Genomic DNA, 14,702 nt, shown 5'->3' with positions numbered 1-14,702 from the left:
AGGAACCACAGAAGGAGACTGTGGAGGCAGGAGAAAAACCAAAAGAATGTAGCATCCTGGAAACAAAGTGAGAAAAGTGTACCATGGAGGAGAGAGTCAGCACCTGTGTCAGATGCTGCTGCTGGGATGAGCAAGAGAAAACCAACTACTAGATTTGTACATGGAAGTCACTGGTGACCTTGCCAACGTAGTTCTTCTGGAGTGGTAGTGGGTAAAAGTCTGGTTGGAGAGAGCAGCATAGACAACACTTTCGAATGTTTTCTATAAAGAGGAGCACAGAAATTGGGCGGGGCAGATAGAGAAAGCAGAGTCAAGAGAATTTTTCAAGATGGGAGAAATATGTTGGTTGGACTGTAAATCAGTACAACCTCTATGAAAAACAGTCTGGAGATTTCTCAAAGAAATAAAGAGACCTACCATTTGATCCAGAAATCCCACTGCTGGGTATGTACCCCAAGGAAAAGAAGTCATTATATCAAAGACACCTACACCTGAATGTTTATCACAGCACAATTCACAAATGCAAAGCTAGAGAATCAAACTAAGTGCCATCAACTAATGAGGGAGTGGATAAAGAAAATGTGTGTGTGAGTGTGTGTGTGAGAGAGAGTGTGTGTGTGTGTGTGTGTGTGTATAAGGGTCTTACAGGCCCTTTTCACTTATTAGGATTATTGCAATCGCCTTCTAAACTAGTTGTTGTTGTTGTTGTTCGTCTCTAAAATGTCCATCCTTCTCCCTGGTACATCCATCTTCCACAATGCAGCCAGATGCTCTTTCTAAGCCTAACCAATGATGTCTTTCTCCTGCTTGAAATACTTCCACTTCTATAGCTATCAGGATAAAGTTCAAACTCTAAGCTTAGCACACAGAACCTTCTATTACTGATGCCTACTTAGTGCTCTGGTCTCATCCTTTACCACTCTCCCACAAGTACTCTGCCCTTGGCCACAGGAATTGCATACGTATGTACCAAGGTAATTACTACCAACTCTGCTCTAATGGTTGATCTACTGCTCCACTTCCCACCTAGGCTATAGGCTCCTTTAGAGAGGGATTTTGCTTTGACTCGAATCCTGAGCATGCCCCTCAGAGAATGCTGACTGAATGCATAAATATATACATGTCACAGAAGGAATCAGAGCATCTCTAAGAAAAATAGATATTAATGCACACATTTTTGTAAGCCATATTTTAAGAGCATTGTGTTGAAAAATAAATTATACAAAGATATGTCATTCATTCGTGTACTCATTTCACTCTACAAGCATTTAACTATGCCCATCACACACCACTCAGCATCCCTAGGTGCTGAGTATAATTCACATGGGGGAGCAGGTGAATAAAGAAATGATTACTGTCAATTTCCTACTTCTGTAACTAGGTCTGAAAAAAAAAACATTTTTAAAACATGTGATACCAAAATACATACTCAATATACATCTAACTAGTATTGAGACTAGAATTAGAATACAATGTAAAATGTGTAATTTTCTCTACATTTCTCATTACACTAACAGCACTGACTTGTGTTTCGGTGCATTTTTTCCAGCCTCAGTCTACCTTACCCATTTAGCTTAGAAAAAGACAACTCCATTATTACAATAACGAGAACCTATACTCAAAAACATTATGCAGCTCCCTGCAACACTAACTTTAAAAATGTGTCACAGAGAATAGGGATTTGGTTTTATGCATTTACAACTTATCACTATATTACCACTGTTTGGATGGCAGGGCAAAAAAAAATGTCCATTTGAGGCTCCATGTTTAAGGATGGTAAAGTACCAAATTTGTTTGATTTATGTCATATTAGTGTCAGTCAACAAAAAATATGGAACTCATTTGATATCTCTATATGTATTTTTATTATAATTGTATTTTACAGAATAAATCTATCATGTAACACTATTATTAAGAATGACTTTCAAGCTTTTAAGTATTAGCTTAGTTTCTAAAGCATGCCTAAAATAATTAGTTGTGACCTGGACATCTTATCCCTATAAAAAGGATTATTCATATCTGAATTTCAAAATTTGTCTTAGCAATAGCCTTTAATAAAAAATCTTTTATGTTTTAGCATTCATAAAAGCAATTGGTTCTTTTGGAATGTGTCACTGTATCTCTAATAATATGTATATATTGTATTTCTTGATTTTTTTAAATTGTAGTCATTATATATAGATTTTATCCCTGAAAAAGAAAGCAATTGGCCTGACTTTCTGGAATTAGAAAAAAGTATTCGTTACAATTTGATTTTCTGTCAATTATTTCTTACTATTAGATATTTTGTGTCAGAGTTCAACCCCTAATAATTTATGATTGTTTTAATAGTTGATAATTCAAATTTTAAAATAGGGTGCTATAAATCTTGGTCTCAAGAATGCCAACAGAAATTCAGCTAAGAGCAAGACATGGAGTTTATTAGCAGAATTAAGGGTAGATCACAAGAGAAAGGTCACTTGCATGGCTAGTCACGAAATATATTTCCCCTTTGGGCCTGGCATAATTCCTTAGTCCCTGAATTTACAATCTGTGATACGATGCCATGATTAGAAGAAAAAGGCACGGAAATGTGCACATGCAAACAAATAGGGTCAGTTCTCCCTTTCCTGTGACTAGAAGGGAAATTTCTGTAGTAGGGAAAGACAAAGTCATTGGATCCATTTTTAAAATTATAATTAGCATCAATAGATAATTAATAACTACTACTTAAAAGAACTATTAACTTATCAATTGTATTAATTTTTCTTTCTCTCTTCACATTTCAGTGAAGAAAAAACATATGCAGCAGCCCCAATCCAATTCCTCAGTTAAATATCTGAGGTTGAATATCACCTGGTACTTCAGTTACTCTCTATCCTTAGTGTTCACCATTCCAGTAAGTTTCAGTTCTTCCAAACCAAACACTTGCCATTTAATCAAGACTAACACTGAACTCTTCCTCCAATAAGTATTTTTAGGTTAGCTCCATCCCACTCTACCTAATCCTTTACTTTCATTTCAAATGAATATCCAAGTTATTTAATTGTTATATAGAAATTTAACTTGATAGAATAAGCAAACCATTAGCAATAATGGCTTATAAATGAATTCAATGTCTCTATTTATAAACCTAATCATTATAATGATGATTATGAACATCATTTCCATAAAAGAAGACCATTTATTCGTATTTACTAACTGTCCTTTAATTATCACCTGAGGAAAACAGGAAGACTTGAGTAACATAAATATTGGTCAAATATAGAAACAAGTTATCACCACTAATTTCCAAAATAAAGATACATATTTAATTAATGCACACATATTTAACCTTCATTAAACAGTTAAAAATAAGTAACTATAGAGTGTAAATTTTGAACACGTGAGAATAGCACAACATACAAGGAGAACCAGACCACAGTAAATTCTTTTGCACACTGAATAGCATTCCTTGCCACCAATTTGCCATTAGAACATTATTACTAATTTTTTGTGAAAGAATACTTAACCAGAGTGAAAATGATGAATTGCTCAATTTAAGAAAGAATATATCAATTGTACAATTTGCTTTTCTGGTTTCCCAATGCTTATAGGCCTGCCTTTAACCAACAGAACAGAATATGAATGGTCTATTTCCTCAGGGGATGACAGTATTCAGTCAGTCACATAGCAAAAGTAAATCAAAAGGAACTATTTTTAGAGACTCTGTCATCCACTCCTCCAGTACTGTATTCTGTGTTTTGTCTTTGAATCAAGGTGGATTACCAAAAGGCTGTAATGTTGGACCACATCAGCTTAGCCCTTTAAAAATTAGCTTCACTGATTTGTTGTTCCTTAATGTTATGCCAAATGAATTTTTTAAAAAGACTTTAATTCAGGGAAAAACTGGATCATATTGACCTTTCTCTTCCTTAAGAGTTATACTTTATTACTATGAAACACTTCACACAATTACACTGATTCTCAAGCAGCACTGCAATCAACTGGCATTTTGTTGTTTTTATTCCCTCAACATTTTTCACTCCTTTTATTAGGTCTTCATTTGTGTGGTCTCAAATTCTTTTGAGAAAGGCATGGCATAGCTATTTCTAAATAAAGATAACTGTTTTACTAATAAATGCTTCAGGATTTTCCACAGAACTACTGCCAATATATCTTGAGTTAAAAGTTTAAAAAGTTATGTCTGGACAGAACATGGAAGAAAATGGAAAATTTTATTAAATAACATTTTAAAAATTGCCACTACATGTAAATTACTTAGTCATCCTTGATCATGGCATAGTAGCAATAACGTGTAATCATCAAGTACTGCATACTCATTCTGTGCCTACAGACATGCAGGCTGGACATTTACATGTATCTAAACTGCAAATGGACACTCCAAAGATAATCTGATGAAATTCCTGCCTAATTTTGTAAACTGGTTCTCTCTGTAATTAACGATATACTTTCAAAGCTACAGTGTTTTTTAAAACAGATGTCATAATGACAAAATCCATTTCAACATTTTTTAATCAATGGAGAAGCAATTCTTTTAAATAATATATTATCTAAGAAAGTTACTGTGATTCCATGTTATTTATGAATCATATATAGTCCTTCCTCAAATTTCTCCAACTGTACCTAAAATTTATAGCTTTAAAATGTATATATAACTTCAGGACACAATGAAGGTGCACATGATGAATATGATTACCATGTCTCTTTAGTCTTCTCTAATCGTGTATGGTCCCGCTACTGTTTTTGTCTATTATGACAATGACATTATTTACAAACCTGGGGCAGATGTCTTATAGAATGTACACATTCTGGGTTTGTCTGACTCATATCCTATAATTAGATCTAAGTTAAACATTTTTGGCAGAAATACCATACAGGTGATATTTTATGTCCTACTGTATCACTTCGGGAGGCACATGTCAGTTTGTCCTCTTACAGGTAATACTAAAGTTGATCCCTTGGTTGAGGGAGTAACTGCCAGATCTCTCCATTATAAAGGTGTATTTTTCTCTTTGCAATTAATAAATAATTGGTAGGGTGATACCTTGACACCATGAAAATATCCTGTTCACCTATAGCCTTTCATGCAATGGTTTTAACATGCAATGATGATCTTTGCCTGAGTCAATTATTAGTGTAAATTAGTGATTTTATAATTTTATCATTCTTTCTACATTTTAACTGTCAGTCTTCTGTAAAGAACAACTTCACACTTCCCCTTTCATCTTTTTGTATTGGGGTGCATTTTTTGTTTTAAAGTATCATTATGCACTTATTGATTTTCTTTTATCCAATGTGTTATAATCTGTTACTATTATTTTTGATGTTAAATTGTCCCAAATTTTGCCTGTGGGAACCCTTCAAGTGGGCTCCTGTGTCTTTTTGATGTGTTCCTATCAGTTCTTGAGCATTTCCTCACTTTCTGACACAACAAGATGTTCCAGGACCTCTCTGCCCTACATTTTGAAATCAGGAATTTCTCTAAGGAGCACTAGCTCCTTTTAGTAGGAAACAGTGTTTGGAAAACAAAATCTAGGCACTGGGCATACTCATTCTTAGTGGGGCACTATTGCTGCTAAGCCCATGGACTGAGATAGAAAAAAACATTTTCCAAAATCTATGAATTCACATTAACACCTCCAATTCAAAATTAATAACAAAGTATACTTCCCAATTTTGCCCCATTCTTTACTTAAATTTCCTAAGATCCCTGGTTCCCCCCAATCCAATATATTCCACATTTGCTCTATCCTATCTTATAAACAAAATGATTTCAGGATTACTATACAAGTACTGCTACCAACAACAAATCCACTAGGTACAGTTGAAGATCGTTTTGCATTTTTTGGTCCCTAGATAATGCCCTTCTAAGTCTGTACGGTCAGAATAATATGTTTAAAAGCTACTTAGGCCGAAGAGTACATGAAAAAAAGCTCAACATCACTAATCATCAGGGATATGCAAATCAAAATCACAATGAAGTATCATTTCACCCTAGTTAGAATGGCTACTACCAAAGGACAAAAAAATAACAAATGCTGGCAAGGATGCAGAGAAAAGGAAACTCTTATACACTGTTGGTGGGAATGCAAATTAGTATAGCCATTATGGAAAATAGTATCTAAAAATAGAACTACCATATGATATAGCAATCCCACTACTGGGGATATATCAAAAGGAAATCAGTGTGTTGGAGAGATGTCTGCACTCCCATTTTTATTGCAGCATTATTCACAATAGCCAAGGTATGGAATCAACCTAAGTATCCGTCAACAGATAAATGGATAAAGAAAATGTAGGATATACGCACAACAGAATACCATTCAGCCATTAAAAAAGAATGAAATCCTGTCATTCGTGGCAACATGGATGAGTCTGAAAGACATTATGTTAAGTGAAAGAAGCTAGGCACAGAAAGATGAATATTGCATGTTCTCATTCATATGTGGAAGCTAAAAAAAATTGGTTTCATAGAAGCAGAAAGTAGAATAGTGGTAACTAGAGGTTGGGAGGGGAGCACAGAGAGAGGTTGGTTAACAGCTACAAAATTATCCTAGATATAAGAAATAATTCCTAGTGTTCTACAGCACTATGGGGTTACTAAAATTAACAATAATTTATTGTGTATTTTTAAATAGCTAGAAGACAGGATTTTGAATGTTCCCAACATAAAGAAATGATAAATGTTTGAGGTGCTGGATATGCTAATTACTCTGATTTGATCATTACACATTGTATACATGTATCAAAATATCACTGCTCCGTACCCTATAAATATGTATAATTATTATGTGTCAATTTTTTTTAAGCTACTTAATTTTTTGGTGATTATACTATGAATGTGTCAGGTTCATTTGTTTCTATTTGTATTCAATTTTAGGGTTTGCTTTTATATCATTTTTTAATTTTGTTGTTTCAATATGTGAAAAATTTAAATAGTTCAAAAATCACAACTACATAAAAACATATTCTCACAGAAGTCTCACTCCCATCCCTATCCCCCTCCACAGTGCTCCTCACCCACTCCTTATGCTAATTATCTTACTGGTCTCTGGTTTAATCCTTCCTACGTTTCTCTTTTGCAAAAATAAACTATATAAAAATTTTTTCCATTCTTATGAAAAAGGGATCTACTTACTATATGTATATACATTTTGTATCTGGAAATCTTTCCCTATCAGCTCATAGAAATCTTTCTTATACTTTTTTAGTATGATATTTTTTTTTTTTTTTTTTTTTTTGAGACAGAGTCTCACTCTGTTGCCCAGGCTAGAGTGAGTGCCGTGGCATCAGCCTAGCTCACAGCAACCTCAAACTCCTGAGCTCAAGCAATCCTCCTGCCTCAGCCTCCCGAGTAGCTGGGACTACAGGCATGCACCACCATGCCCGGCTAATTTTTTCTATATATATTTTTTAGCTGTCCATATAATTTCTTTCTATTTTTAGTAGAGATGGGGTCTCGCTCTTGCTCAGGCTGGTCTCGAACTCCTGAGCTCAAACGATCCGCCCACCTCGGCCTCCCAGAGTGCTAGGATTACAGGCGTGAGCCACCGCGCCCGGCCTGATATTCTATTCAATCAGTCTCCTATGGACATTTAGGTTTTTTCCAATATTCTGCTATTACTAATAATCCTATAATGAAAAATGCTAAGTTATTCCATATTTGTACAGACAATTCATCAGGGTAAATCCCTAGAATTTAACTGGTAAGTCAAAGGGTAGGTGCAAGTATAGTTTTGTTAGATATTACAAAATTCTCATAGAGTTGTACTATTTTACATTCCCATCAGCAGTGCATAAGAGTGCCTGTTTCCTCACAGGCTTGCCAACTAAGTATATTCTAAGCTTTTGAACATTTGCCAATCCACAAAGTGATAATGGTCTCTGTATTTAAATTGGCATTTCCCCTATTATCAATGAATTTCAACATCTTTACATACATTATCATATCTTTTTTTTGGTGAACTATACATGTCTTTTGTTCATTTTTTAAAATCATGATTTAAATCTTTCCCTCAATGGAAAAAATAATTCAATAATCCTACAATGATGCCTTCCAACTTTGTTTTAAAAAAATAAAGAAAACATAAAAAAATGAAAAAACAACATATGAACTAACCAAAAAGGAAAACAACATACGAATTAACCAAAAAACTATATTGTAATATTCTAAACTGTGTTCTAAACACTCCTTTAAAAAGTGGCAGTTACCACAAGTGAAAGAATGTTAAGAAAAGCACATTCAGGTTGCAATTTTATGATGTCAATTAGCGTAAATGGTTAATGCCACAAACAACTAAACCACTGAGGAAGCTCAAAGTCTGGGAAACAGAAGATTGAGAGGCATTTTGTTGTAACAGTTTCATTGCACCCACCTCGCAAGTACAGGTAATCCTTCGAGGATGAGGGGCTTCCTGCTGCAGCTGATATACTGTGAGAGGCAGAAACAAAAGGTGTCAGTTTCCCTTATACAGAACTTATAAATACAGTAGTAATAACAAGCTGGCTGCTGTTTATGTTCACAGGAAAACTGGTATAATCTTATTTGTCATTAAATTAAAATTTGTTATGAACAAAACAAAGACAGTAAACTAAATTTAGTGAAAACCCAGGAGCAAGCACAAACAGAAAAATCATAGTCCACACAAGTATCTTTTTACCTTATAACAAGTCAATGCTCGACATTTGGCTTTGTTCTTCGTAATCTGGTCATTTATTTTCCCCATATTGCTGATATAAACCAATAAGGCTTATGTAGATTTTATTTTATTTTTCAGACAGGGTTTTCCTCTGTTGTCCAGGTTAGAGTATAGTGGCCTGATCATAGCTCACTGCAACTTCAAATTCGTGTGCTCAAGTGATCCTTCTGCCTCTAACTCCCCAGCAGCTGGGACTATAGGTGCATGCCATCGTGGCCAGCTAAGTTTTGTATTTTTAGTGCAGATGGGGGTCTCACTATGTTGCTCAGATTGGTCGCCAACTCCTGGCTTCAAGTGATCCTTCTACCTCAGCCTCTGAAAGTGCTAGGATTACAAGTGTGAGCCACAGCACCGAGCCTATATATATTTTAAAGCACATTATTAGGTGTCATTCTTGATACTGAAATCAGTATTTACAGGCTGGAAGTAACAGATACACTGTTTTTCTCCTCTATTTATACTGCAGACATCTATCTTCAAAGATAATCTTCCCCTAAAAACAAAATTTCTGACCAAAGTTACCACCACTTATTCAACTAGGACAAATGCTGCAAAAAAAGGAATTCAGATACTGAAATACTTTGCCAAAAAGTGAATAATTTTTAAGGTATCTGAAAATCAATCAGTGAAAATTATACTGATACCAAGACCTCCTCCTAGTCTCACTTCAGGCTTTTTCATTTAAAATGAAAAAAGAATAAACAGGATTGTGGCTGTTAGAGAAAGTGTATGTCTAAGTTTATCTCTTGGAGAGTTTTTTTTTTCTATTTCTACATATATAATCACATATAATTGAATTTAAGTTAATACTGTAGTTAAATACTTGGACATTTTGTCAGCATAACATCAAACTATCCAGGCATCTGGGACTGTCAGATAATGAATGACTCCGATTTCAACTGGATATCATTATAAAGACTCTACCTCTGACCATATTTATTCATATAGATCATGGGAATATAGATATGTACTATTAGACTACACATACACACATGTAATTTAGGCTATATATATGTGTGTATATACATACACTATACACACACACTGAGAACACACACATCACTATTCTGTATTTCTATGCAAAGGGGATATAGCATTGTGGTTAAGAATTTGACCTCTTGAAGCAAACTACCTGGAGTTTGAATACTGGGGCTCTGTCACTAACACCACATTCTGTGCCTTAGTTTTCTGTCTTTGTAAAATAGGGGTAATAACAATTTCTACTTCATAGAATAAGGATTAAATAATTTACTATATATAAAAGACATAAAGCAGTCGTTGGCACATAATAAATGCTCCATAAAGATTACCTATTATTATATGTAGGTGACCGATATTAATATGTAAAATTTTTATAATATTTGATTACCAGAATGCATCTTGAGTTTATCACTAAGATAGAACATCTGGATAATGCTATAATTTAAAAGCAACTGAGAAGATACGGCTTTATTATTTAAAAATCAAAAAGCAAGGCACTTCCTCAGTAATGTCTGAAATTCTAACTGATGGAAATCTACCGTCCCTTTGCCTTTTTCTCCTGGTTGCAAAAATCCCTAAGAGAGGTAATACATTAAAATAGTTTTAGGCTGAGTGCGGTGGCCCATGCCTATAATCCCAGCACTCCGGGAGGTTAAGGTGGGAGGATCACTTGAGCCTAGGAGTTCCAGACCAGCCTGGGCAACACAGTGAGACCTTGTCTCTACAAAAAATAAAAACAATTAGCCAGGCGTGGTGGTGTGTGCCTGTGGTCCTAACTACTCGGAAAGTGGAGGCAGGAAGATCACTTGAGCCCACGAGTTTGAGGTTACAGTTTGCTACGATCATGCCACTGCACTGCAGCCTGGGTGACAGTGTGAGACCCTGTCTCTGGAGAAAAAGAAAAGTAATTTTAGATACCCATATTTCATTGTAAGAATTAGCTTATCAAAAATATTCCTGTGGGCCGGGCAGGCTGGCTGAGACCTGTAATCCTAACACTCTGGGAGGCCAAGGTGGGATGACTGCTTGAGCTCAGGAGTTAAAAACCAGCCTGAGCAAGAACAAGACCCTGTCTTGACTAAAAATAGAAAAATTAGCTGGGCATCTTGGCATGCACCTGTAGTCCCAGCTACTCGGGAGGCTGAGGCAGGAGGATCACTTGAGCCCAGGAGTTTGAGGTTACAGTGAGCTATGATGATGCCACTGCACTCTAACCCGAGCAAGAGTGCAAGATTCTGTCTCAAAAAAAAAAAAAAAAAATTACTGTGGATATAGTTTTATAGGTTAAAGAGATGATGTGAAGGGAATTAATTCTGAGACAGAGAAGGCAAGAAAGAGCACTGAAATCAAATCTGGCCCTGATAGTGAGCATGCATGTATATCACCCAAAGATACCTGCAAACTGCCATCCTCCTTAAAAGCAGCCAAAACATGATTTTAAGAAAGGAGGATTCTTCAGGCCTATTCCTCCATATTGGTAACTATAAGGGGAAAATTCAGTTCACATTTCTACTTTGATCAGTAATTCTCAAAAGATTAGCTGTTTTCCTTTATCAAGAAAATGCTCTGGAAAGTACTGTCACCTTGAAAACACAATTTTGAGAACTGAATGACAGTCAAGAACATCATTAAAAGTTATTAGAGAAATGAAAATGTTGATTTTGATTCAAAGCACAAATACTGTATCTGCTTATCATTAGTAAGCACTTACCTATTTAATAAGCAATGATTAAGATATGCCAGTATGAAAAAAGGGGTGAAAATATCATCACATGAAAATTGATCCAGGTTTCACCTTTTGTTTTCATCAGAGTTTCAAATGGTATAGTGTTTTTTCTTTAACATTAAATCACATAAGGATATTTACTTTTCAATTTTTTTTCAGTCCTTCTAATAGCCTCAAAGGGTATAGTTCTGTTTCATATAGAGGAGATTTTAGACAAATGCCTCCGGATTGGCTACCAGTGGTTAGTCTATCTTGAAGATTTATTTTGAATAAATAATACATAAAGGGGGGACTCTCTGGATATTTTATAACCAAATATAACAAATTTGGATTCATGGAACACCTAGCAAAAGGATCGTTAATAAATTATACATAGTGACCAGACACAGTGACTCATGCCTGTAATCCCAGCACTTTGGGAGGCCCAGGTGGGAGGATCACTTGAAGCCAGGAGTTTGAGACTAGCCTGGGCAACACAGTGAGACACCATCTCCGCAAAAAATTTTTTAAAAATTAGCCAGGCATGGTGACGCACACCTGTAATCCTAGATACTGAGGAGACTGAAGTAAGAAGATTGCTTGAGCCTGGGAGGTTGAGGTTACAGTGAGCTACATAAGTGCCACTGCACTCCAGCCTGGGCAACAAAGCAAGATCCCATCTCAAAAAAAATGATAAAGAAAAAAAAATTATACCACATCTGTCCAGAAAGTATCCACCCATGTAATATGAAAAATAGAGACATTTATTGAAGAAGTTACAAAATACAAGAAACACTGTACATAGGACAACGATGCTTCAGTCCCCTTCCAGATAGACACCTTGGGACCTCACACAGTTCTCCCAGGATTTCTTAATCTAACCTATACACATTGAACCTTCTCAGGCGTTCTGCTTATTGCAGGCCTCCTTCTAGAACATGGATCACTGTCATCAGATTCTCAACCATCTTTAAAGCGTCAGTGCCACATTTTTATTTGCGCTGCACTCACTGCATCCTCCCCAAAAGCCTTCTGAATCATCCGAATGTTCAAGCTTAACACAAAATTTGACGTAGATTTGTTGCTCTACTTGCTCAATCATCTTGAATGTGACGGCCTCACTGTACGCAGGCTCACTCAATGGCGTCTAGTGCCCACTGACTAGTATGGTGAAGCTGTTCATTGCTCATGCACACACATTCCATTCCACTGTCATTGGCTGCCAGGTCACACTGATGTTGTGCAAACCATTCTTGTTATATTAACAACGGCTGGATATACGTTCTGGATAGACCTTGTATTCAGTAATGAGATCTAATTAATTCAGGCTACTCCTCAGTTTGAAATTTTTGATAATCTGAATTGGAACTCAGCTGCACTTAAACAGGCATGATGATTAAATGATTTACCAAAAATTAATAGCTAAATTCAAGATGAGAGGATATATGATCAAAGTACTTAACATATTTTCAATCACCTTAGGAGTGTCAATGCTTATATACTCATTAATGAAATTCTCAGTTCGTAGAGATAATATATTGTTAATCAAGTTCAGAAATCACAAATTGGTATCTTGAAGTACAAACTGACTCACATGTGTTTGTTTTCTATCTTTTAAATTTGACTGTATTTTAACATTTAAAAATTAAGAGATTAAATTTTAACAAAAGCAAAAGAGAATTCCAGTTTCTCTTGAAAACTCAAGAGAAACTGACAATACCAGACACAGAATCTTCCATGACAACAATAAAAGGGGGCTAATTCTGAGCTCCTCTCTACAGACAGGGTATTCACGATCTACTTTCTCACAGTCCCTACCTGGCTTGCTTGCCTCATTTATTACATGTAAGTCTTGTTTAATTCAAACAATACGTATCAAAATGCAATAAAACTGTGTTTGTTTTTAGTCCACAACTTGGACTTTTTGCTAATTCTATTTCCCTACTAGTTTGTATTTGTAAGGTGTCAGAATTATGTTTTTACAAGATCAATTGAAACAGAAGTGGAAAGCACAACAGGGGCACAGGTAAAATAGATTTCTTACAGGATCAAACTGTGAAAAGCTGTTCAGACCCCACCATACCAAAGACAGAAAAAACCCCAAACATGTTGCAACTTTTGACATTAAATTGTCTCCTTTAAGTTTTATATTAATAGATCTAATACAGAATAAAAATAAACAATTAGGACTTCTTGAAAGTTTCATTCTGTGTGTACCTCCTTACATGGACTGACATAACTGATTATTTTTACAATCTCAATCCATTTTGATTTTATTACCATTTTGAAATTTTTTTAATAACTAAATTTATGTCGTATTACAGACAAGATGCTGAAGCATTATAGTTTGTTAGTCCCAAAAACTGTCAGTAGAATTTACTGTCAGTTGCTAACTTTAAACCAGACCTATATATATATATTAAATAAAATATGCATATGTAGGTCTGGCCTAAGAATTAAAAATTCATCATGGCTCAAGTATTAATATTAAGGGTACTGGACAAGGCCTATTACCTCAGTTATTTAAAATTCCAATCTTCAGTGATGAGATAAAGGTATAGCAGGCTTGTCAGTCTTTAAATTTTTTCTGACGAAAAAAAGACTACTGAACAGATGAATTCCTCAAGGTGCTATTAATAAATACCTTACTGGAGATTATTTATAGCTAGCTGTAAAAACTATAAAATTGAGAGTGGCAAAGACGAAACAAATAAAAAGATTCAACCTTATCACAATTTTTTCTAAGTCAGAATTTTGACAAACACATTTAACAGTCTATATGATTGGGCTGGGCGCAGTGGCTCATACTTGTAATCCTAGCACTCTGGGAGGCTGAGGCAGGAGGATGGCTTGAGCTCAGGAGTTCGAGACCAGCCTAAGCAAGAGCGAGACCCTGTCTCTATTAAAAACAGGAAAAAAATTAGCTGGGTGTCATGGTGCATGCCTTTAGCCCTAGCTACTTGAGAGGCTGAGGCAGGAGGATAGCTTGAGCCCAGGAGTTTGAGGTGGCAGTGGGCTATGATGACGGCACCACATTATACCTGGGGTGACAGAGCAATACTCTATCTCAAAAAATATCCCAAACAAACAAAATCTATATGATAATAACAATTCACGGTTAGAATACAATTTTTGTTTTCTCATTGGTTAAAATTTGCACGTATTCAAATCTTAGATTGATATCATGATTTTATAAGAAAATTTCATATGACCAAAACAGGAAAAGGACCTTTCCACTTGGCTTTAACACCATTTAATTATAAAATTTCCTTGAATCACAATTTTTTTCATTTGATAGTGCGAAGATATAAAATCTCTTTGAATAGTTCCCTCCA

The 14,702-nt window shown here is 35.3% G+C and overlaps 1 protein-coding gene across 3 annotated transcripts in view; it reads right to left on the bottom strand.

Moving 5' to 3' along the window:
- CHN1 (chimerin 1) overlaps window positions 1-14,702 on the bottom strand; it is a 181,525-nt gene that overhangs the window by 116,429 nt on the left and 50,394 nt on the right. For 2 of the 3 annotated variants that reach the window (XM_069470656.1, XM_069470663.1), the window contains exon 4: window positions 8,354-8,413. In XM_069470656.1, coding sequence (XP_069326757.1) covers window positions 8,354-8,413 — 60 coding nt within the window. The remainder of the gene's footprint in view (window positions 1-8,353; window positions 8,414-14,702) is intronic. The other variant, XM_069470649.1, reaches the window with a different exon arrangement.

This window comes from Eulemur rufifrons, chromosome 1, assembly GCF_041146395.1.
Source record: "Eulemur rufifrons isolate Redbay chromosome 1, OSU_ERuf_1, whole genome shotgun sequence".
Lineage (NCBI taxonomy): Eukaryota > Metazoa > Chordata > Mammalia > Primates > Lemuridae > Eulemur > Eulemur rufifrons.
Note: the sequence above shows the minus strand (reverse complement) of the source record. Positions and strands in the feature narration are given on the sequence as shown.